The sequence below is a fragment of the Somniosus microcephalus genome, chromosome 8 (assembly GCF_052327205.1).
Source record: "Somniosus microcephalus isolate GS21.2 chromosome 8, FLI_Smic_1.0, whole genome shotgun sequence".
NCBI classification, from domain to species: Eukaryota; Metazoa; Chordata; class Chondrichthyes; order Squaliformes; family Somniosidae; genus Somniosus; species Somniosus microcephalus.
Genome location: NC_140994.1, coordinates 83,460,186 through 83,485,958, shown reverse-complemented (window position 1 = coordinate 83,485,958; position 25,773 = coordinate 83,460,186). Strand labels below are relative to the sequence as shown.

General features: G+C 43.6%; 1 protein-coding gene across 6 annotated transcripts in view; it reads right to left on the bottom strand.

Moving 5' to 3' along the window:
- jmjd1cb (jumonji domain containing 1Cb) overlaps positions 1-25,773 on the bottom strand; it is a 385,858-nt gene that overhangs the window by 80,883 nt on the left and 279,202 nt on the right. For 5 of the 6 annotated variants that reach the window (XM_085994973.1, XM_085994976.1, XM_085994975.1 and 2 more), the window contains 5 exons: positions 25,589-25,732; positions 14,694-14,877; positions 13,035-14,596; positions 11,912-12,084; positions 8,415-10,618 (listed from right to left, as the gene is read on the bottom strand). In XM_085994973.1, the coding sequence (XP_085851099.1) occupies positions 8,415-10,618; positions 11,912-12,084; positions 13,035-14,596; positions 14,694-14,877; positions 25,589-25,732 (4,267 nt within the window). The remainder of the gene's footprint in view (positions 1-8,414; positions 10,619-11,911; positions 12,085-13,034; positions 14,597-14,693; positions 14,878-25,588; positions 25,733-25,773) is intronic. The other variant, XM_085994977.1, reaches the window with a different exon arrangement.

The window sequence follows — 25,773 nt, the reverse complement described above, 5'->3', positions numbered from 1 at the left end:
AAAGAGTGCACAGGCAGACAGGGAATGGGTGACTGCCAGAGTAAAAGAACTAGGAAGATAGTGCAGGAGTCCCCTGGATCCATCTCCCTCTCCAGCAGATTTTCTGTTTTGGATACTGCTGGGGGAGATGGTTTCTCAGGGGAATGCAGCAAGAGCCAAGTCCGTGGCACTACGAGTGGCTCAGCTGCACAGGAGAGGAAGAAATAGAGTGGGAGAGCAATAGTGATGGGGGATTCTTTCGTAAGGGGAACAGATAGACATTTCTGTGGCCACAGACATGACTCCAGGATGGTATGTTGCCTCCCTGGTGCCAGGGTCAAGGATATCACTGAACGGCTGCAGGGCATTCTGAAGGGGAAGAGCGAACAGTCAGAGGTCGTGGTTCACATTGGTACCAACGACATAGGTAGAAAGAGGGATGAGGTCCTGCAACAAGAATTTAGGGAGCTAGGTAGCAGATTAAAAAGCAGGATGTCAAAAGTTATAATCTCTGGATTACTCCCGGTGCCACGTGCTAGTGAATATAGGAATAGGAGAATAGAGCAGATGAATGCGTGGCTAAAGAGTTGGTGCAGGAGAGAGGGCTTTAGTTTCCTGGATCGCTGGGTCTGCTTCTGGGAAAGGTGGGACCTGTACAAGTCGGATGGGTTGCACCTGAACCGGAACGGGACCAACATCCTTGCGGGGAGGTTTGCTAGTACTGTTGTGGGGGGTTTAAACTAACTTGGCAGGAGGATGGGATACAGAGTGGAGCTACAGTAGAGGGTGATGCACAGCCAAATATAGAGGAAAAAAACAAGTCAGCCTGGAAGGCAGAGCAAATATGTAACGGCACAAGGGAGTATGGCAAGGCTGGATGGCATTTATTTTAATGCAAGGATTCTTGTGAGTAAGACAGATGAATTGAAGGTGTTGATGAACACATGGGAGTATGATATTGTTGCTATCACATAGACATGGTTGAGGGAGGGGCAGGACTGGCAGCTCAATATTCCGGGGTATAGAATCTTCAGGCGAGACAGATGGGGAGTAAAAGAGGAGGGGGTGTCGCAATATTAATCAAGGAGTCAATTACTGCTGTAAGGAGGGATGATATAGAAACATAGAAGATAGGAGTAGGCCATTCGGCCCCTTGAGCTTGTTCCGCCATTCAACACGATCATGGCTGATCATCCAAATTCAGTACCCTGGTTCCTCTAATGAGGCCATATCGATAGAACTTAAAAACAAAAAGGGGGCAAGCACTTTGCTGGGAGTGTACTGCAGGCCCCCAAACAGTCAGGGGAAGATGGAGGAACAGATATGTAGGCAAATCTCAGAGGAGTGTAGAAATAATAGGGTAATAATAGGAGATTTCAATTTCCCCAATATTAACTGGGATAGTCAGAGTGTGAAAGGCTTAGAGGGTGCGGAATTCTTAGTGCATCCAGCAGAGCTTTTTGAGCCAGCATGTAGAAAGTCCTACAAGAGAGGGGGCGGTACTGGACCTAATTCTAGGGAATGTAGCCGGGCAAGTGGTAAAAGTGTCAGTAGGAGAACATTTTGGTGACAGTGACCATAATTCGGTGAGATTTAAGATAGTCATGGAAAAGGACAAAGATGGACTGAAAATAAAGGTTCTAAATTGGGGGAAGGCCAATTTTAATATGATAAGGCAGGATCTGGCCAAAGTGGACTGGGCTCAGCTACTTTTAGGAAAATCCAAATCAGAGCAGTGGGAGTCTTTCAGAAATGAAACAGAGAGAGTACAACGCCAACATGTTCCCGTAAAGGTCAAGGGTGGGACCAACAAGCCCAGGGAACCCTGGATGTCAAGGGATATACAAGAATGGATTAGGAAAAAAAGGGAGGCTTTTAGCAGATACAAAGGACTAAAAACAGTGGAAGCCCTAGAGGAGTATAGAAAGTGCAGAAATTAGGAGAGCGAAGAGGGAGCATGAAAAAGCACTGGTGGGCAAAATAAAGGAAAATCCCATGGTGTTTTATATAAGTATATTAAGGGCAAGAGGATAACCAGGGAAAGAGTAGGGCCCATTAGGGACCAAAGTGGCAATCTGTGTGTTGAGCCGGAAGATGTAGGAGAGGTTTTAAATGAATATTTTGCATCTGTGTTCACTATGGAGAAGGACAATGTAGACATAGAAATCAGGCAGGGGGATTGTAATATACTTGAACAAATTAGTATTGAGAGGGAGGAGGTACTAATGGTTTTAGCGGGCTTAAAATTGGATAAATCCCCAGGCCCAGACGAGATGTATCCCAGGCTGCTGTGTGAGGCAAGGGAGGAGATTGCAGGGGCTCCGACACAAATTTTCAGAACCTCCCTGGCCAGGGGAGGTGGCAGAGGACTGGAGAACAGCTAACAGCCATTATTCAAGAAGGGTAGTAGGGATAAACCAGGGAATTTCAGGCCAGTGAGCCTAACATCAGTGGTAGGGAAATTATTGGAAAAAATTCTGAGGGACATAATTAGTCTCCACTTGGAGAGGCAAGGATTAATCAAGGATAGTCAGCATGGCTTTGTCAGGGGGAGATCATGTCTAACCAATTTGATTGAATTTTGCGAGGGGGTGACCAGGTGTGTGGATGAAGGTAGTGCAGTTGATGTAGTCGATGTAGTCTACATGGACTTCAGCAAGGCTTTTGACAAAGTCCCGCATGGGAGACTGATCAAGAAGGTAAGAGCCCATGGGATCCAGGGCAATTTGGCACATTGGATCCAAAATTGGCTTAGTGGCAGGAGGCAGAGGGTGATGGTCGAAGGTTGTTTTTGTGACCGGAAGCCTGTGTCCAGTGGTGTACCGCAGGGATCGGTGCTGGGTCCTTTGCTGTTTGTAGTGTACATTAATGATTTAGATATGAATGTAGGAGGTATGATCAGTAAGTTCGCAGATGACACGAAAATTGGTGGAGTGGTAATTAGCGAGGAGGGAAGCTCAGGCTACAGGACGATAAAGACAGGTTGGTCAGATGGGCAGAACAGTGGCAAATGGAATTTAACCGTGAAAAGTGTGAGGTGATGTATTTTTGGAGAACTAACAAGGCAAGGGAATACACAATGAATGGTAAGACCCTAGGAAGGTCAAAGGATCAGAGGGACCTTGGTGTGCATGTACATAGATCCCTGAAGGCAGCAGGACAGGTAGATAAGGTGGTTAAAAAGGCATATCTTCTATCTATATATATAAAAGAGCTCTTCTGTCTGTCCCGATGTCTGTCTGTCTGTCTGTTCTCTATACGTTTGAAAGTTACAGAGCGTACCGACGCGCGCGTCGCCTCAAAAGAAAGCTTGTATTTACGTTTCGGCCGCACAAAAATCCCGCCCGCGGTATCCGAAAAACTTTCAGCCTTCCGCTCATTAGCATCTCATTAGCGACCGTGTGACGTCGAGGTCGACCAATCGGACGGCGGGTTCCTTCCTACAGTTGAGTGTCGAGTGACTAGACGATTGACCAATCCTACGCTTCGGTGACCTGACCGGTCGACCAATCGGTGCGTGTGTGGGCGGGCCTTATCCTTCTGAACCGAGGTGAGTGGCCGCCATCTTGATTTTTCACGATTTTTTCCCCACACTTTCAGTGTGTTAGGGAAGTAAGGTAAACATTTGAATTATGTGTTAGGGAATTAATTAACAATTTATTTGAGTTTTATATTGTGTTTAGCAATCCCCCCGCCTCCTCCTCACCCTCGCGCAGGGGGGACTCGGGGCCTGAAGCTAAAAAATTTCCCACTCTCTCTCTCCTTCTCCTCTTCCCTCTCTCTCCTTCTCCTCTTCCCTCTCTCTCCTTCTCCTCTTCCGTCTCTGTCTCGCTCTACTTCCCCCTCTCAGGTTTCACGGTGTCGCGGACGGAGCGCCCGAAGTTTCCCGCTCGCTAACGGCCGCCAAGCCGCCCTTGCCTGCTCCCCGCGGGCCGCCTCGCGCCGCCCGCACTGACCGCGCATGCGCCGCCCGCCTGCAGCGGCCGTCCATCAGCCGCGCGATACGCGGGGGACCTCAGCTCCGGTCCGTCCCGGCCTCAGAGCCCGACCGCGCCTTAAGCGCTAGGCCCCGCACGGCCGCTATCGCAACGGCACCGGACCTCAGGCGCTAGGCAGGGGGAGGGGCCGGACAGAGGGGAGTGGGGGAGCGGAGGGGAGGGAGACAGGGGAGGGGAGGGAGAGGAGGGGAGGGAGAGGAGGGGAGGGAGAGAGGGGAGGGGAGGGAGGGATAGGACAGGGAGAGGACATGACAGGGAGAGGGGGGACACACAGGGGCGGGGAGACCAAGCGCCCCAAAATTGCCCTCGCAACGCGGGGCTCCCCAGCTAGTCTATATATATAAAAGACGACTTCTGTCTGTCTGTCTGTTCTCTATACGTTTGAAAGTTATAGAGCGTACCGACGCGCGCGTCACGTCAAAAGAAAGCTTACGATTACGGACCGGTCATAGGCGTATTTACGTTTCTGTCGGACAAAAATCACGCTCGCGGTATCCAAAAAACGTTCAACATTCCGCTCATTAGCATCGCTTAGCGACCGTGTGACATCGAGGTCGACCAATCGTACGGCGGGTTCCTGGCGCGTGCCATCCTACAGTTGAGTGACTTGACGATTGACCAATCGTACGCTTCGGTGACCTGACGGTCGACCAATCGGTGCGTGTGTGGGCGGGCCTTATCGTTCTGAACTGAGGTGAGTGGCCGCCATCTTGATTTTTCACGATTTTTTCCCCACACTTTGTGTGTTAGGGAACTAAGGTAAATATTTGAATTATGTGTTAGGGAATTAAATAACAATTTATTTGAGTTTTAAATTGTGTTTAGCAACAGTAGGAAATTAAGTGATCCCCTAACCGCCGCCGTCCCCCCCCTCCTCCTCACCCTCGCGCAGGGGGGACTCGGGGCTGCTCTCCAGGCCCGCTGCATGCAGGCCTGAAGCTCAAAAAATTTCTCTCTCTCTTCCCTCTCTCTCTCCCTCGGAGGGGGGGGGAGGGAGTGTGAGGGGGGGGGGGGGGGGAGTGTAAGGGAGAGGAGGGGGGGGAAGAGTGTGAGGGGGGGGGGGGGAGTGTGAGGGGGGGGGGGGGGGAGTGTGAGGGAGGGGGGGAATGTGAGGGAGGGAGTGTGAGGGAGAGGGGGGGAGGGAGGGTGAGGGAGAGGGGGAGGGAGGGAGAGGGGAGGGGAGTGTGAGGGAGAGGGGGGAGGGAGTGTGGGGGGGAAGTGTGAGGGAGAGGGGGGGAGGGAGGGTGAGGGAGAGGGGGGAGGGAGGGGAGTGTGAGGGAGAGGGGGGAGGGAGTGTGAGGGAGAGGGGGGGGGGAGTGTGAGGGGGGGGGAGTGTGAGGGAGGGGCGAGAGTGTGTGTGGGGGGGGAAGTGTGTGTGTGGGGGGGGGCAGTTTGTGTGTGTGAGGGAGGGGGGGAGTGTGTGTGTGTGAGGGAGGGGGGCGGGGAGTGTGTGTGTGAGGCGGGGGGGGGAGTGTGTGTGTGTGGGGGGGGGGGGAGTGTGTGTAAAAATGTTCAATAAAAACTGACTAAATAACCTCATTAGCCTCTCTTCCCCCCCCAGTCGCTCTCTCTTCCCCCCCCCAGTTGCTCTCTCTTCCCCCCCCCCAGTCGCTCTCTCTCCCCAGTCGCTCTCTCTTCCCCCCCCAGTTGCTCTCTCTTCCCCCCCCAGCCGCTCTCTCTCTTCCCCCCCAGCCGCTCTCTCTCTTCCCCCCCCAGCCGCTCTCTCTCTTCCCCCCCCCAGCCGCTCTCTCTCTGGAACTCACTGCCTGAAAGGGTGGTAGAGGCAGGAACCCTCACAATATTCAAGAAGCATTTAGATGAGCACTTGAAACGCCACAGCATACAAGGCTACGGACCAAGTGCTGGAAAATGGGATTGGAATAGACAGGGCTTGATGGCCGGCACGGACACGATGGGCTGAAGAGCCTCTTTCTGTGCTGTATGACTATGACTCGAAAATTATTTATCAAAAAATTAAATTTTTGAGGTTGGTGCAATGACAGGACTTATGAATAAAACTGCAATTCAGTACATTTATAATTATTAGAATTCTGTAAATGGTATAATTATTTGGGGATTTCATTGCATTCATTAGGGGATTCCCTTCATAAATGATTGCAATGGAATCCTCCTTTGTCATTGGAGGACTGGGCCCACGTGATCCCAGGGACACTTCTGAACCGCCTGCGTCCCTGGGGCCCGTGGGCCTTTATGCTCTCACACGTCTGGAGGCCCGAGACCCCAACTCTTCGCAGCCTGGACGCCTAGGGGTGAATTCATAAATGTTTCACGGGTCGGAGGCGTACTCTGGAGGTACGTCTCTGAATGCAATTTCTAGGCCTAAATAGCTAACAAATTTCGGAGACTAGCAGAATTCCTCAGACATTCTGCATCAGATAGCAGTGTTTGTTTGGTCTGAAAACCATCAAGGAACTAGTAGACACAATCTATCTTGCTGGAACTATGCAATCTAATAACAGTACTGTAAAACAGCAATTTTGCAGGATCCATCTGTCAATTCCAATCTTCAATCGTTCTATTGTTTTGTGTCTGCTCCCAGTAATCTCCTGTAAACTGATATAGTTGGCCCGTATTTTCCAACCCCTACGGGTGTGTACGAGCGAAACGCATGCACTGAAAACCGGCACATCCGATCGGTCAAGAATCCTCTTGACAGATCGCACGCCTAACACAAGACATGGGCCTCTGCGGATGGAGAGTTCCGCTTTCTGCGGAACCTCCGCCCGCTGAAAACCTTTAAAAATCTTACGCCTTGTAAACGCAGGTAAGAGTTTCCCCCCCGCCCCAACTCATTTATAATTTAATCATACTTTTTTTGCGAAGTTCATTTTTAGCCCTGTAAAAAACATCAATTATTTTTTTCAAAAAATTACATTTTTGTTTAAAATATTTAATTTAATGTAATTTTAAATATGTGATAAAAAATTATTTAATGTTTTAGTGTGTTTTTTGAGTGATCCCCGAGAGACCTGTCAAAAGTGTGAAGGGAGATTCCCTTCTTTGATTGGTTCCCCATGGTCCACGTGATCCCACGGACGCTTGCGAACCGCCTGCGCCCCTGGGATATCTGGGCCTCTGCACACATGCACCAGGAGAAGCCCAGGAGCGGAAGTGTCGGGACTTACGGAGCTAGCAGGTAAGATCGTAGATTTTTTCCAAATCGGTGGCATCCACACGCAGGAAGCCTCCGACCGGAAAAACCGGGCCGTTATATTTGGGTATCATTTATTTTCACTGTGACCTGTCGACAACGAAACCAACAGCAACCATCAGACATTAAGGGAAATTACCGTGTGGTTAGAGTTCTCACTTTAAACAAACATTCATTTCTCTAACACTCATAAGAGTAGTGACTCAAGCAGAATAGGCAGATCCCAGATCTCACAGAGTTAGTGGATCTCAGATGAGGCTATAGCAGGGATGCTACTATTAACTTCAGTATCGTCAGCCAGGGTTCCCACTCCTAATCGCTATTTAATAACTCCTACTGGAAGGTCCTGTAATGCAACCCAATGGACACCAGCACTCACTGCAAAGGCTCAGACATAAATAATGGCCATTTAGTTACTAAAAGCTAACAGATGCACTGCAGCCTAGCAAGGAGTCAACATCTTTAGGAGGAGAGAAAACTGTAACTGAAGTAATAAGGTATTGAATACAAAGCAGATGACCTCACATCCATCTCATTTAATTATTTTCCCTTCATCTGACTCTAAACTAATGATTAGATTTTTTTTTAAACTGAACATAATCATATTGTACTTTAGAACATTTGTTCACACTATATAGGGTACGGTAACCTAGTGGTCACAGTACTGGACCAGCAACCCAGAGGTCGAGTTCAAATCCCAATGCAGTTGTGAAACTGAATTCAATAAATCTGGTAATCTGTGGGCTGACAGCAGAGAAATGACTGTGAAAGTTGCAGACTGTCATAAAAAGCATGACTGGTTCACTAATGTCCTTCAGCAAGGGACCCGCCATTCCTATCTGGTCTGGTCTGGTCGACAAGTGACCCCGGTCCCACACTATGTGGTTGACGCCCAACATCCTCAGGGCAAGTAAGGATAGGTAATAAATACTGCCTCGTCAGTGTCGCCCACATCGCAAGAACAAATTAAAAAAACTAAAAGATTAACATGCCTAGTTGTATCAATACACTACAACACTATGTCAACATCGCACTGGAACAATCAAATGTGAGCATACACAACAGTCCATTTTTATGATCACCTGCCGTTGTACCGATATAGACTTTTAAAAGTTCCACATAATGTTATAGGTTTAAACATTACTTTAAGGGAAAATGACCAAAGTTGTATGTTCCCATATATTTCACCTACACATTAATATTTTGAACTTCTAAATATAAATCAAAGAATAAATAACACATTAATTGAAATCGACTGTACTTACCGCTCTGAAGTTTACTGTTATTCTTCTCCTTTTCCTTGGTATTCCTGTATAAAGTACCATTCGGTTTTACTTCCTCCTCCTCCCTCTCAGCATCAGCCTTTCGCTTTTGCAAGTCATTTTGCCTCTTTTTGTAGGTTGGCTTAGGTTGACGTTTGACCCTGTGCTCAGATTTATTTTCACTTTCATCTGAAACATCACTTTCAGATCCGGATTCATAAATTCTTTTTGTTCCTCTTCTCGTTTTTCTTCCCTCCTGCTCAATTTTCTCTTCCTCAGATTGACCTGCTTTGTCTGCATCATTTGATGTGGAAGCTAATGGACTAACTGTAATTAGCTTCTTCGCATCTTTCCCTGTCGTTTCTGTATTTTCCATTTTACTTGTGTTTTTGTCTTCTTCAGAGTGTCTAGTTAGCCAGGCTTTTTTAAGTTTTGTGTGATAACTTGGTTGGTTGGATTGAGTAATTTGGCTATTGATGACAGAATTTGCTTTATAGGGTATATCTATTGTTCCAGTATTATTGAGAGAGAGAGATGCTGAACTTTTTTCACTTTTAATGCTTGCAGACTCATTGTTATTAGCAGTAGTGCTTCCAGAATGAGCCATAGCCAGTGCTGCCTTGTGCTTCTTCAGCTGGTAGTAATCAGTTGTGTTTGAGACTCCTGTGTTATTCTGTGCAGTGCTTCCTGTTCTGGCAGCAGCTGTTGAGAAAGCTGCAACGGATGTGGTATTAATCTTGCATTCCTCTATCTGTGTTCCGAAATGAGCTGAAGTTTTAGGAATAACTTGTCCTGCTACACTGTTAGTGACTGTGGTGTAAGATGAACAATAGGTTATATTTGTTTCATTGCCACTTAAGATGTGAGTTGCTGGGACGGCAGAAGCTATGGGGTCAGTCCTGCTATTGCACAAAGAGTTTGTAGCTGCCACAGATTTTGAATTGTTGCCTGGAAGGAAAGCTTTAAAGTTTTTTTCATGCTCTGCACCTGTAGTGTCCAAGTTCAGGTTAGGCAAAATGATTCTCCACACTTCTTTGACTTTTGATTCTTTGAGGTAATCTATTGGATTTGATTGCATTAATAACCTCTCTCTTCCGGAGTCCTTTGAGTTGGATTGAATTTCTACTTTATTTTCTTGCTTAGCAGTGGAAGGTGGTCTTACAATAACAGATGCTGGGGCAACTTGCAATACTTCGTTGTTATTGTTGTTGTTCTCCAAATGGCAAACTGGCTTACCAAGACTTCCTGCACCAGTTTTCCAGATGTCAAGTGAGGCGACTGCAGGATTGTTCATGTAAGTTTTCACATCAGCCCTTGGCTCTGGCAGCAAAGTTGGAGGTTTCTGCAGTTCAGAAAGCTTAGCAGCATTCACAGGCTGTATTGGAGTTAGGGTCGGTGGGGATAGATTGCGATAGTTACCTTCTTTTCGCTCTGTAATGTGATGAGATGGAGGCTGGTAAATTGGAGCCCTATGTAAAGATGGCATACCTCTCAGAGGGTTTGATGGTGAAATTGATAATTGTTCCCTGGTTCTCCTGTGATCAATATTACTTGAGTTTGTAGCCTGAGAAGTCATTTGGTGGGAAAACTGTTCTGTAATTTTGCCAGCTAACCCCTCACCCTCAGGATGGTGCTTAATAAGTGGAGGCGGTTTGGAAAGAGTCTTGTTATAAGAAAGGAGAGTAGGTGTTGAAGGATTTGTTTTCTCAGCATAAGGATGTACTGTGTCTTTAGACAGATATAATCTCGGTGGCTCATTTACAACACTGTTTGACAAAGTAGTAAAATAGTTGCTCTGGGGCATTGAATGAGGTACTGAATTCTTTGATGTATAAAGTTCTATTGCACTATGCTCAGTTTCTCTATCTTGTTTTATACTCTGGGGTTTTGGGCCATCAGTAGGCAAAGATGGTATTCTAGAATAGGAATCTTTCACAACTTCATTTGTCTTGATTGCAGAAGCAAAACGAGCAACTTCAATACTCTCCTGCAGAATCCTACGGCTCTCTTCTTTGTATTTATTGTGACTGTCACTTTGTTCCTGGGGTGATCTTTTCTGCTTACTCTGACAAAAGACAGTGCTCATAAACCCTCGAGCCAGCTGACTTACCAGTCCATGTGAATGTCTATCATGGTTAAATTCAAGGTTCATTTGAGCATTAGTAACAGAACGTAACGAATCAATTAAAGTTTTCTTGTCAATTTCTCTATTCAAAAAACAAAAGAAACAGATTATTTAAAAATTATACATGATGTGATTTCCATGAAAGAATCTTCATACATCATGGAGACAACATATCATATTCAAACTGCCGTGACCATTTTCCTTCAAACATCTGTTTGAGAATATTGAAAAGCACAAATATTTTAAATATTTTCACTCTGCATCACAGTTACTATTTTTTTCAATTGCACCAATATTAAAATTCAATTGTGAATGAATCCATGTGAAAACAACTTTTTTTCCCCCACCACACTGCATACAGAACCTATATTTGTACACATTGCAGACACAGCATCTGCTATAATATTTATAATTAGAAAGAAAGAACTTGCATTTATATAGTACGTTTCATGATCTCAGGACATTCCAAAGCGCATTACAGCCAATTAAGTACTTTTGAAGTGTAGGCACTGTTGCAATACAGGAAATGCGGCAGCCAATTTGCGCACAGCAAAGTCCCACAAACAACAATGTAATAATCACCAGATAATCGGTTTTATTTGGGAACAATCATTCTTAAAAATACACTGAAACTGATATCCTGAGAGCTATTGGCCCGAATTTTGCAGTTGACATAACGGTGAGGTTATCAGTACTCACCGTTATTTGGAAGTAAATCGGACAGCAGCTTCCAGTGTCCGCACATGTGCAGTTAAACGTGGAAATCAGGAAGTTGCTGTCCAAGCTGGTTACTTACTCACTAGATACACACTAAACACACCAGAAAAAGTTAGGGCTTGTCCATTCTATTGTAAGTAAACTTTTAATGGCGTGGTAAGTCTTAATTACTGCAAAACAACCTCACTTAAAATATACTTTTAACAGTGTGGCATCTCATTCTTTCAGATTTTAATTATTGAAGATTTTAAAAAATTTAAATAATCTGTTTTACTTTCTTGGTCTCTTTTATCTCTCTATCTTAATCCCATCTTTCTTTGTCTCTCTTTATTTCGCTTCTGTACATGATTTGGCATTGAATTAAATATTCTAACAATTCCTGGTTTAGACTCTGCATGTCTCAGTGAGAATTTCTTAATCTAATTGGTTGATGAGACACTGTTGCATTCCCTGTTCACACAGGTCCCAGATCCCATGTAGAGGGTGCCGCGCTGTTTTGGCTCCCTAATTATCACAGGTTGCAGCGTAAAAGTGTAATGAACGGCGGACCGTTCGTTCACCACTGACCACAAAATCCAGGCCATTATTCTACCCTATTGTGTCCTCCTTAACACCACTCCCAAAATGTTTCAACAGTGTCACAGAAAGGAATGCTTACTCTTTCTGATGATCTGCAGTTGCCTTTGACAAAGGTGGACTAGAATGTGAGGCCAATTTCAAGGGTCGAGGAGGTTCAGCACTGGTAGGGCGTACAGGGATGTGGCTTAGTAACCCCAGACCGTCAGCTGAGGTCACAGTGGTGTGCTGAGGTAGCCAAGGACTGGATGCATTCTGTTACAAAAACACAGATGGTATACCAATAAATGTTACACTCTCTGAAGTTGACTGCACATCTGCTGAATGCAATTATTTGCTCATGTGCAAATGTAATTTGCTTTTCACACAATTATAGCAGCAGTGACAGCTAAAAGCATATTAAACATTAAAAATAACGAGATGTACAGTAAAATATTTATCCTCTTTAAAGTAATTCCATTTAGTTACCCAGTTATTAAGTCTTACCCCAGCCGCTTTTCAGCATTAAAATATTCACAAGTTAACTGTACAATGATTTGCTGAATCTGTTAGACAGCTCTAATTTCTGCCAAAGCCAGTAATGTAATTAGTAAAGAAAAATCATTATCTCTTATCAAACATTAATTCACTGATAGCAAGCAGAAATCGTTTTCCTGAAGTTAAATGGTAAGTATGAACATACAAAAACGGAGTGCAAAATATCAACTGCCCCCATTAAAGGCACACTGCTCCTCAATTTTTAATGCATATCAAAATTAACTAAAAAAGCTAAAAAATCTTATTCCCAAAATACAAAACAATAACCATTTGTCCCAGTTATGCATTTATTCTTTTTGAAAGAAACAGATTCGATCTAAAGTCCGACCTGATTACCCCAAAAAATTAGCCACTCAAGCATGAGATATGAACCGCTAAAACATCAAAAATAATTTTAAAAATTTGGCACCCTTTCTATTGCAATGACTTGACAATCAGAATTCATTAAAATTGTGGGGTGTTTTTAAATTGACTTCTTTTAGTTGGTACTATTCATCTCAGTGACAGACAACTTTAAAATAACATTTATTCGTGCAACTTAAAAATTTAATGTGCAATAGATTATATCCACCAAGGATGAAGACTGTTTTATAATAGTTAAAATGTGATTCTTAACTACTCACAAATCCTCACATTTGAACTGTACAAAACATAACAAAGGAACATACCCTCCTCAAAGCAGCTTCAGCACTCACAGGGTTTTCAGGATGGACCCACTTAGATGAGGTCATGCTCAGACCTGAAGACAGATGACTGCCATTTGGATACTGCCAGATAATAGGATAGAGTCCAAGCTGGTTATAAGGAGCAGATGGATGGGTCTGGCCAAGAAGTTGAGGCGATTGTTGCTGTAAAAATTGCTGCTGATGGTGTGCCAGTGTTAAGGGGTTTAAATTTCTTGCATGCACAGAATCTAAATGCCCACACACCAAAGACGCTGATGGAACTCCCGGTAACACTGCAGGAAGAAGGTGGGATGAGTGAACAGAATGGGGTGGGGCACTGCTGAGAGTATGAGCATTATTAGTGGCAGCAGAAGTTCGTGGTGAACCAGAAAGATGATGTGATGCTGCTCTTAGAGCTGGATGAGAACTATTTGTGGTCAAGCAAGTTGAATGTGATGAGGTATGAAGGGGATGAAGATGCGGGTGCAGATATGGAGACAAAGGTTTAGCCCCAGTGTCAGGCCCAACCAAGGCTGGATCCCTGTAAACTGTAAAACGCTCATTCTTATCAACAATTAAAGGGCTTTTTGTAGTTTCAACAACTGTCCTTGTACCCACAGGTTGGAAGCTGGATCTTGACGATTCATTTTTACATCTTGAAGTTGGCCTGGAGACTGATGCAGCTGGGTTGCATGGATAAGAGATTTTAGGCTTCAGTGTATCAGGTGAAATGTTTGCTTTATTGATTTTGTTGGTAGCATGAACAGAAGCAATGGATTGTAGTCCTGAAGCATCAGATGTTTTTTCCTTTTCTGATCTGCTATTGGTTTCATTAACAGTTAAGAATGTGTTAACTTGAGATTTGACTTTACTGCTAATTTTGTTGTTCAAATGCAGATCTGCCTCTGGTTTTCGAATCTCTGAAATGCGCTTGTGTATAACCGAATGCATTGAGTTGATAAAGTTTATTTCCAGTTTCTGAGATGTTAGACTGTGAGAACAGATGTTGGCAGCTTTATGAAGCAGATTGTCTGATAAAGTCCCATTACTGATATCAAATATAGATTTATGTACAGATGGTTTTAGCATGGTATCTGGAGAAGGTTCCACAGACACAGATTCACTAGTGGTTTTTACTTCTGCAATGCACCCTCTAGTCACTTCCTGTGATTTTATACTCTGTTGATGACCAAACTCTCTCTTTTGGAGGTCAATTTTCTTCTCAACTGGTGCAGGCCTCTGTGTTTCATTGTCCTTCTTAACCTCCTGCATCTCATTACAGGGAGAGGAGTTATCAATTACTATCTGTTCCCCTGTCTCTGGGTTGTTCTGGGGCTTTCCTTCATCTTTACTGTCATCTGAGGTGATCTTGTTTTTCAGTTCCGTTTCTGAACTTTGCTCAGAGGAAAAATCCAAGATGGCTTTATTAATAGAATTTTCAGACTCACTGCTCTCAGTATCGGAGTTATTATCTGCTTTGAGTCTTTCTAAAGTCACTTGTTTTTCGTCCTCTTCTGGCTTTCTCCTTTTATTAACAGACTGCTTTGTTTTGTTCTTCAAAGATTCTGTATGAAAAATATGGGTTATGTTATTTCCAGTTGCTATATTTTGCAAATACTCACTGTGAAAAGAAACCACAAAATAAAATGACGTGATTTTTACCTTCTTTTACAGGATTCTCACATTTCTCATCTTTTATCTTATCTTCCTCCAGTATACTGCTATCAGATTCTTTCCTTTTGTTTGACCGGATGATCCGTTGCTGCTGCTGACTCTGCTTTCCTGACGCAGTCTGGGAATTCATCACTGGCCGTGGACTATTTGCTTGTGCACGTGTATAATGACCCTGGACATGAGCAAATAACACTACTTACTTTTTGTCTCAAAAATTGTTGCAATAGTTTTTTAAAAAGCTTTCAATAAACTTCATTACAACTAAAATCAGAATGTGCTTAATATTTTAGTGGAAAAATGTGATCGGTAACCAACAGGAACATTTCTTCTGTGCCCATTTTATTTCATTGTAGTCCAGCCAAATATAGTCAACGATTTACAGGTGTGATGCTACAGATGTCCAACAATTTGAATATGATTAGGGATACTGGATTCAAGAAAGCAAAGAATGCCAGAAAGATTACTCAGGAGGTTACTGTAAAGAACAGATATCATGCTCTGGCCCTGACTGCAATTTCAGACAATACAAAGGAAGAGGTTGGCAATGAGCCAGAAAAAAGAGGCGAGACAAGGAACAGGCTGCGAGACATTGGGAGGTAGACATAATGGATTTGTTGCTAGGAAATGTCCAAAGACAAAACGCTCAGGATGATGAGTTGTTTACCTGAAGCTAGAGCATGCACAGGAAAGGAAAAGTTAGAAGGATGACTCATGTGAACAAGCAGACAGCCAACAGTGGTAATCCAAGTAGGGATTAACACCATAGGGAAAAAGCATATCGAGGAACTCAGAAAACATATGCAAGGCCATCTCCAAACTTAATGGTAGGTGATATAAAGTAATGTTCTTAGGAATAACTCCAGTGTTTGATAATGACTACTTGATTAGGGAAAATAGATGATTTAAGAAAATGGCTGATAACTCGGTTTCACAATCATCATGATGCCATTTTCATTAGTAACTGGGATGGTTTTTCCAAGATAAAAGCGATTGGTTTAGGAAAGACAGGCTGCACTTTAGCAGAATGAGAACGACAAGACTATCAAGGAACTCAGATCATCAAAAACTACTAACTAGATTGGAGGAGGGAATTTGGAAGGCTGGGAAGTAACTAGATCCTAAAGCAGACAGATAAAAGAGGCGGTGTGGATGAGCAGGAGCTTAATAACCCAGAGAAATACTAGATCCAGCTTTCAGCGATAGGCACCAAAGACCAGAAACAGTAAATCTTCATTAAGCTGTATATTTGTGTATGCTAGAAGCATTTGTAACAAAACACCTGAACTGTAAACTATTGTATCAGTAGAGAACTACGATGTAATAGGATAATAATAGAAACATAACTTACTGAATAGGTGGAGACAAGCAACAAAGATTACAGTAAGTTGTGGAATGATGAAATAGAAAAAGAAACAAGAAGGAACTTGCATTTATATAGCACCTTTCACGACCTCAGGACATTCCAAATTACTTTGTAGCCAATGAATTACTTTCTGGTAGGCACTGTTGCATTATAAGGAAACAGCAACCAATTTGCATACAGCAATGTCCCACAAACATGAGCTAAGTGACCAGATAATCATTTGAATGAAACTGGTTCAGGGATAAATGTTGAGCAAGACCAAGAGCTCCCCTGTTCTTTCTCGAACAGTGCCATGGGAATTGTTATGCCCACCTCAAGATGATGGACGAGCCTCAGTTTCGCCTGAAATAGGGCACCTCTGACAATGTAGCACTCCCTCAGTTCTGCACTGAAATGTCAGCCTAAATCATGTGCTCCTGTCTCTGGAGTAGGGCTTGAATCCACAACCTTCTGACTCAGAGCCAAGAGTACTGCCACTGAGCTAAGGCTGACACCCAAGGAGGTCAAGCTCTACATACATGACACATTGGGGGGTGGGGGAAAGAGTCAAGAAAGTAGACTTAATAAAAAGGGAAAAATTTCTAACAAAATAGTTTGCATAGATACAGAGAGCTTAAGTATCGCTAGGGGTTTACTATAGAGTGCCAGGTCAAAATAAGGAAAGCAGTTACTCTATGACGAGATAATAATGAGAAAACAGGAAGGTTTTATAAATGGGGGATTTCAACCAACCCAAATATAAATGTGGAACTCCCAAATGGTTTAGGGTCAGAATTAGAAAATGTAATGCAATGTAATGAATCACTGCTTCATGACCCAGTGTGTCAGGAAAGCTACAAGAGCCAGTTTTCAGATTAACTTGGCAATGGTAAATGACCGTGACAACATACAAGAGAATGGAAGTCATGACAGCCTTGAATGACAGCAACCTTAACATGATTAAATTCAGTGTGATTTGAGATTCAACACTGCCGAGGATCAACATCCAGGTATACAACTGTATAATGGGCCAACTACAAGGGCATGAGGGAACAGGTAAAACAAATTAACTAAGGGGGAAACTATTTAACATCACATCAGGTGAGGACTAACGCAATACTTTCAAAGACGTACTGAGGAGCTTGCAAGACAAATACATGCCCAAGATCAACGCAAAAGAAATAGTCAGAAAGCACGACTCAACATGGATTAAAAGGATAATCAATCCAAAGTAAAAGAAAAATTTAGCTTTATAAAGCCTCGAAGGGGAAAGGCGAGAAGTTCTATTCCAAATACAGGAAGCTTCAGAAGGCTGTCAAAAAGTTGACATGAGCACAGTTGTCCAACACAGCAGCACAAAATTTCTTCCATATAAGGACACTTGGGACAGTGGCAAGAACCTTAAAAGGTAAAACTGAGATGAGCAGAGACCAGTTAATATACTCAATAGTTACTTAGTTGAAGTATTTACTACAGAAAACTAGTAACATTCCTTCCATTATTAGAGAATTATGGACTTCAATATCAGTAAAAGCGAGATGCTAGATAGGCTTAAAGGGATCGAATAAAAAAAAAAAATCCATGGGGACAGATGTTATTTACCAAAGAATACTAATAGAAACTAAGGGTGAAATTTGTGAAGTGCTGATACTCATCATGAGGGATGTTGTGTCCGTGTGTTAATAGAGACACTGAAGACAGGAGTTGGTTTCACAGGTGTTTACTGAACAAAGTCTGGAGGGGAACTAACTGACACAACACAATATACAGGCTTATATAGCCCGAGTGGCCATTACCGGCACTACAGCACACAGGGGGCTCTTAAAGGCACATACACTACAATTCCTCCCCTTTTAGCCAACCAGTACATAATATTTTAAGTAATTATTAATTACATGTTACAAGAAAAATAATCTACACATTGCGACAGTTAATCAATTATAAGTCAGTCTCTCTGGAGGCTTCCTGACTCGGTCCGGATAACGCCTCGGTGGTGTAGTAGGTTCTTTTGGCAAGGCTGATTCGGCTTGAATGCCAGTGTCGGGTTCATCGGGTTCCAGTATCACCGGATCGGAGGTAGATACTATGGGTATCTCTACTTCATCATTAGGCGTATAGAGTTGTGGTGTAGGTTGTCCCTTTTCGGATGACTCTATGATTTGGTCAGCATGGCGCCTTATTATGTTTTCTCCAATGTCCACGGTATACATCAGCGGTCCTAGTCGTGTGCAGATAGTTCCAGGCTGCCATTTCTCGGTACGGTAGTCCCGGGCCAAAACTTGTTGACCTATCTGGAAGGTTCTAGTTGGCCTTTCATTCATGCCTTGAAATTGCCGGTTCTCCACGTCCCTTCTGAGGTTTGGCTTGATCAAATCCAGCCGGCATCTTAGGCTTCTATTGAAGAACATCATGGCGGGAGTTTGGTTTGTAACCATATGTGTTGCATTCCTGTATGCAAACAAGAAGTTATCCACCTTATGCTGAAGTTTTATGTCTTCATTACCCATGGCCTTTATGGCCTTCTTGAAGGTCTGGACAAACCTTTCAGCCAATCCATTGGTGTCGGGATGGTATGGGGCGGACGTGTAGTGCTTAACTATGGCAGCACGGTGGCATAGTGGTTAGCACTGTTGCCTCACAGCGCCAGGGACCCGGGTTCAAATCCGGCCTCGGGTGACTGTCTGTGTGGAGTTTGCACATTCTCCCCGTTTGCGTGGGTTTCCTCCGGGTGCTCTGGTTTCCTCCCAGAGTCCAAAGATGTGCGGGTTAGGTTGATTGGCCATGATAAAAAATTGGCCCTTAGTGTTAGGGGGGATTAAAGATGTGGGGTTATGGGGTTACGGGGATAGGGCTTGTGTGGGATGGCTGTGTCGGTGTAGGGACCGGGTGCTAGGGTTTGGATGATCAGCCATGATCTCGTTGAATGGCGAAGCAGGCTCGAAGGGCCGAATGGCCTACTCCTGCTCCTATCTTCTATGTTAACTCCATTGTTTTTTAAGAACTTCCTGAATTCTTCGGACACAAATTGCGGTCCATTATCAGAACAGATCTGTTCAGGCAGCCCATTCCTGGCAAATATGGTCCTTAATACTGTGATGGTTTTTCCCGTGGTGGTGGAGGACATCTTTATTACCTCCGGCCACTTGGAGTGTGCATCAACCGCGATTAAGAACATTGAGTCCATAAATGGACCAGCAAAGTCGATGTGTACCCTTTGCCATGGAGATGAGGGCCACTCCCATGGATGTAGAGGGGCTTGTGGTGGGGCGTTTTGGACCTTCTGGCATCCTAGGCAGCTCTTGGTCATTTCTTCGATGTCTCCATCGATACCTGGCCACCATACAAACGCTCTGGCTTGGTTCTTCATTTTCACTCCACCCAGATGCCCCTCGTGAAGCTCCTTTAGAACTTTATCCTGGAGTTTGGGTGGAATCACCACTCTGGATCTCCACACCAAGGTTCCTCGGCACACTGACAGCTGTTCTCTTCTTTGCGAGAATGCTGGCAACAGTGGTTCGCCATGTGCTGGCCATCCCTTCACTGTTAAATCGTAGACTCGTGAGAGAGTCGGGTCATTTCTAGTTTCCCTTTCAATGGCAGAATTTGTTACTGGTAGACATTCGACTATGGTAGAGTGGAAAATCTCCACTGGGTCTACGGTAGGTGCCTCTTCTACTGTTGGCAACGGTAGGCGCGATAAACTGTCAGCATTCCCATGCGGTTTTGATCCTTTGTATTCTATGTTATATTGGTGTGCCCCTAGAAAAAGGGACCACCTCTGTAGCCTTTGCGCTGTCATAATGGGAACACCCTTTTTAGGGTTGAATATGGAGATGAGGGGTTGATGGTCAGTCAACAAGGTAAATTTTTGTCCGTGTAGGTAATGGTTGAATTTCTTCACTCCCCATACCAGGCTGAGTGCTTCCCTGTCGATTTGGGCATAGTTACGCTCATCTGAGTTCAATGAGCGTGACGCAAAAGCTATCGGTCGTTCCGAGCCATCAGGGAATTTATGCGATAATACCGCTCCTACGCCGTAAGGGGATGCATCGCACGCCAGTCTGATTGGCAGTGATGGGTTGTAATGAGCCAAAACTTCTTTGGACGTGATTAAGTCTTTGCATTTATGGAAGGCACGTTGACAGTCTTCGCTCCATTTCCAAATTACTCCTGTTTGTAGCAGTTCATTAAGAGGGTGCGGAAGAGTTGATAAGTTCGGTAAAAATTTATGATAGTAATTTATTAATCCCAGGAACGACCTTAATTGCGAAACATTTTCAGGTGCTGGGGCTTTTATGACCGCTTCAATTTTTTCAGGTGACTTATGCAACCCTTCCTTATTAATTATGTGGCCACAATATGATATTTGATTCTGGAAAAATTCGCACTTGGGGCGATTTGCTCATAGGCCCCGTTCTCTCGGCCTAGTGAGCACCTGCTCCAAACTGGCACGGTGCTCGTTGTCATTTTCTCCTGTTACAAGGATGTCGTCTAGGTAGCATTGAGTCCCCGGAATCCCTTGGAGGACTTGCTCCATAGCTCTTTGCCAGATAGCTGGAGCGGATGCTACTCCGAAAACCAGTCGATTGTACTGGTACAGGCCTTTGTGTGTATTTATCGTGAGATACTTTTTAGAGGCCTCTTCAACCTCCATCTGTAGATATGCCTGTGCCAAGTCAATTTTGGTGAAACGTTTCCCTCCGGATAGTGAGGCAAAAATATCTTCTATCCTCGGAAGAGGATACTGCACCGTGTGAAGGACCGGGTTTACAGTCACCTTGAAGTCTCCACAGATGCAAATTTTCCTAGTTCTTCAGATTTATCATTATTCAACGTTTTCTTCATGACTGGGACGATGGGTGTTGCCCACTCGCTCCAATCTATTTTGGATAATACGCCTGCCTTTTCCAAATTCTCCAGCTCTGCCTCGACTGCTGGACGAATTGCGTATGGCACCGGTCTTGCCTTAAAAAACTTGGGAATTGCCGCATCTTCCACTTTTATTGAGGCGGTGATGCCTTTCAAAGTTCCTAGTTTCTCTTCAAACACTTCTTTGGCGTTGGCCAAGATGTCTTTTAATCGTTCAGGTATGACGTCATCATCATTTTTTTCCTTACTGGTCACAGTCAGTGCTTGAATGGAGTGCCAGTCTAAACTTATTTTCCTGATCCATTCACGTCCCAACAGCGGTGGACCACCATCTTGTAGAACGTATAAATACAACTTTTGTATTTCCTTGCCGTTGTATACAACAGGCACCCTTATTTTTCCTTTGGGGTATACTTTCTGCCCCGTATATGTTTTCAAGATAATGGATGTGTCTTTTAAAGGTATATGCGGAAATAGCCGCTCGTAATCCCGTCGATTTATGACGGTCAGAGCTGATCCTGTATCGAGCTCCATTTTAACTGGGGACCCTGCTATCGTGAGGGTAACACAAATGGTCTGGTAATCTTCTTTGGCAATTACATTATGTAATTTGAGACAGCTTAGTCTCTTGTTTTCGGAGTCGCTATCGCTCTTCTGGTCTTCGGAGCTACTGTCCGTCATCATTTGTACCTTTCTGTCCTTCTCCTTATTGATTTTTTTTTCCCTGTCCGTGGATCTTTTTTGTCCAGATCGGCATACCCGTGCAATGTGTCCAATCTTTCCGCATTGCCTGCATGCTTTGTCCTTGAACCAGCAGTCCCTCTGGTCATGGGTGGATCTGCCGCAGCGATAACATCTCTCGAAACCCTGTGTCATTTCATGGGTGCCGAAGTCCTGTGTCTTTTGTTGTATTTCTGCAGCTCCTCTTGCGACTGCTTCGTATGATACAGCCATACTGAAAGCCTTGTCCAGTGTTAAATCTTTCTCAGAAAGCAGCCTTTTCTGTGTTCCTTCACTTAGGAGACCGCAGACGAATTTGTCTCGAAGATAATCCGCTAGTCCTGCCCCGAATTGGCAGTGCTTTGATAGCTTTCTTAATTCAGTGAGGTAATCAGCGTTACTTTCATTCTTGTGTTGATTCCTCTTGAAGAATTTGAATCGTTCCGCTATCAGCAGCGGTGTTGGGTTTAAGTGCTCCTGTAGGGTATCAACAATTTCTTTAAAATTCTTGTCCTTTGGTTTGGCTAGAGTGATTAAGTTTCGTAACAGCCCGTATGTCTTTGCGCCCATTAGATTTAGAAGTACCGACGCTTTTTTTTCATTTTCTATTCCATTTGCGGTGCAATATACCTCCACTCTTTCCACATATGTGGTCCAATCCTCGATATCGTTATCAAAAGCATCAATATTGCCAGCCTTAGGCATCCTGGAAAAAAAATGGCGCTTCCTGCGCTTTTCTTTCTTTTCTGCAGAAAAGATATGTAGCTTCCCCGCCGCTGCTGCCGATGACAACGCTGTTTTCCGCGGTTTTTAAAAAAAAAATTATTTACAGGTGGAGACTCGTTCCCGCCGGACTCTCTCTGCTAGGTCTGAACGCCGACCTACTTGCAGCGCTGGCCGTCTCCCGAGTGCTCCTTCCCTGTCTGTTACTGCTTGCCTCCGCCTTCACTGCTTGGCCTTGCTGCAGAGCCAGCCGCTGGAGCCCCAGCCCGACGCCCAGGAAGGATTATTGCAGTACCTGCCACCAGCTCGGCTAGCTGGTGAAACCACAGCTTTTTCTTTTTCTTGCTTTTCTTCGACTTTGGACGTCAGAGGAATCGATGTCCTTGAGGTGCTGCCGAATTGCAGGTAAGTCCGTTTCCAATTCGTCGCCACTGTTGTGTCCGTGTGTTAATAGAGACACTGAAGACAGGAGTTGGTTTCACAGGTGTTTACTGAACAAAGTCTGGAGGGGAACTAACTGATACAACACAATATACAGGCTTATATAGCCCGAGTGGACATTACCAGCATTACAGTACACAGGGGGCTCTTAAAGGCACATACACTACAAGGGAGTCACTGAATGTTAGGAAGGTTCCATTAGAATGGAAATAAGGTCACAAGTACTCACATTCAAAAAAGGGGATTAATCTAATTCATGTAACTGGAGCCCCATCAATAACTAGTAAAATGATGGAATCGAGGAATCGATCAGGAGCAAATTTGAGAATACTATAGTAAATAAGCCAACATAATTTTAAAAAGGGCAAGATCCTGCTTAACCAACTCCATGACTTCTTCTGAGGCAGCGTAATCCCAACTAGATTGTGGAAAACTGTAACATGTAGTGTATCTAGACTTCCAGAAAGTCTTCAATAACGTTCCTCTCAAAAAGCGGTGTGTGAAACTGAAAGCAGTGGGAATTCAAGGTAGAACCTGAATCTCGTCAGGGGAGTAATGTTGGTTGGGAATTTGCAATCTACATTAGCAGCCTGCAATTCAGAAACACAGTAGCAAGAAGTTGAAGTCTCAGACATGATGAAAATGGAGACTTAATCGAGACCTAAAATGTAATTTCTGTATCTTCGAATGCATTTTTATGGCATCAAAATGATCTGTACCCAAAATTGAAAAACTTGCACTGCTGCATTTTCTTAAACATGCTGTGCCTAATGTGCATAAGTAATAGTTTGATGGCTTCAAACTTTAATTTTCATGAATGAACGGGAACTTAAAGAAGGAATATGGCACAAGTTCAGTGCTTTTCTCGGGCCCCAAATGTTCATGCTGATTTCCACTTGTTTTATACTGGTTTTTACGTTCCAAGGAGAAGATCAGCATAATTTTGACATACAGTAACTTGCCGGTTACACCATTTCAGGAAATTCTGGACCATTATGTTTATTGTTTGTGTCTCCCCATGGGTTGCCATTTGATGTGTTCTTTTGAAGAGCAAGAACTAGCATGCATGGAAAATGAGTTGGATCGAGTGTTCTTTTGAAGGGCTGAACTAGCATGCATGGAAAGGGAGTTGGATCGCGTGTTCTTTTGAAGGGCATGAACTAGCATGCGTGGAAAGGGAGTTGGATCGAGTGTTCTTTTGAATTGCAGGAACTAGCATGCGTGGAAAGGGAGTTGGATCGAGTATACACATAATCTCGGTGAATTTCACAAACGGGAACTAAAACTGTAGAGAACATTAATAATTTACATGAAAGAAACAAAACATTTTTTGTTTATCCCAACCAATATAAAGAACCTCATGTATGGGTGGGGAACAAAGGGGCCCCATGGGCGTACACATTTGTGGCAGTAAAATCTGAAATCTGCAGGGAAAAAAAGTTTTACTTTATTTCTTTGTTTCTACTTTTGTATAAATGAAGAATAATAGCTATGTAACTGGGAGTAATTAGAAAGCAGTAATCCGATCAAATTTGAGGCCACAAACATCACAGTGCAATAATATAAAAATGGAAGCAAATTAATAAAATGAAAAACAGGTTCTTAAAGTGAATGGCAGTCAAGGTCAGATCCAATCATGCATTTGAAACAGCATAAAAAATAAAAATTTGCATGCAACAAAGAGAGAGAAAGCAGGAACTTGAAGCAAGATTTAAAATACGTTAAAAAGAGTGAAACGTCATTTAGAATGGAGTCACAAACAGTGTGATTGTTAAAACTGCAGCCTTTGAAAAGGAATTGCTTTCCTGTTAGTTTCTGTGGGATCTGTACATCAGTGAATCAAATATGGCTAAGTTGCCTAAGTTGAGTCAATGGAAAAAGCATGGCTAGTTTTTTTTCTGCCACAGGTCAATATAATGTGGCACCTCCACATCTACTGTGTGACATGCTATACGATAGATGTGTGACATGCTATATACTATAAAGAGTTTTAAATATATATACAGGAAACTTTGGTTTATCCAGAGGTTAACTGTCCGGAATGCTCGAGCCACCGGCAAAATTTAGTAAGGTTAATAAGTTTTTTTTCTTTTCGTTGCTTTTTTTTCCACCAGTCAGGCTCTGCAAGGTCTAGCTAAAGCTGTTGCTTAGCAACAGAGACGCTTGCAAGCTACGGCCGACTGTTTAGAAGCTGAACAGGGTTTGTTGCTAGATACGGAGCTCAAAAGCTTCCGTATGTTTTAACATTAGCGCTGGTTTGTCCGGCAGTTTTGATGGGACGGCAACAGCTCGGTCCTGTTGGTGCCAGATATCACAAAGTTTCCTGTAGATGCATTTAGAAATATATCCAGAAGTGAACATTTGATTAATAAACATTAATTTTCTCCTTTCATAAACAGCAACATTTCTCAATAAACTCGCAATAAAATCAGTCACAAGGTTACCACCATGCAGAGCACTGGCATTGTCAAAAATAAAAACCAGTATCATTGAATAAAGTAGAACAAAATAAAATTACCCACATGAAAGTCCTTGCAAGTGCAATAGAAAGCCACCTACATATTGGAGTTTAGATGAGTTGCAGATCATGCAAACAACCCTCTCCAATTTTGTAGCATTTGAACTAATTAATCAGATTACTGCTTTCTAATTACTCCCAGACACAGCTATTATTCTTTATTTAAACAAGAGTAGAAACATGCAGTGATTAGATAAATAGGACTTGCTGACTAGAAATATAGGAGCCTTTAGCATTCGACATTAAATACTAATCGTCTTAAATACTCACATGAACTGCTGCACTGTTTTGAATGGAACGAGACCTTCGTCTTGATGTGATGCCTATGTTTTCACCTTTCAGCAGAGAATGAACAACATCATCCAAAAAAGTCATTTGTACCATAGAAGGGTCGACATTCTGTGGTTCTAGCACCTGGTTTGTTCACAAAAACAGGACAGCATTTAAAATATATA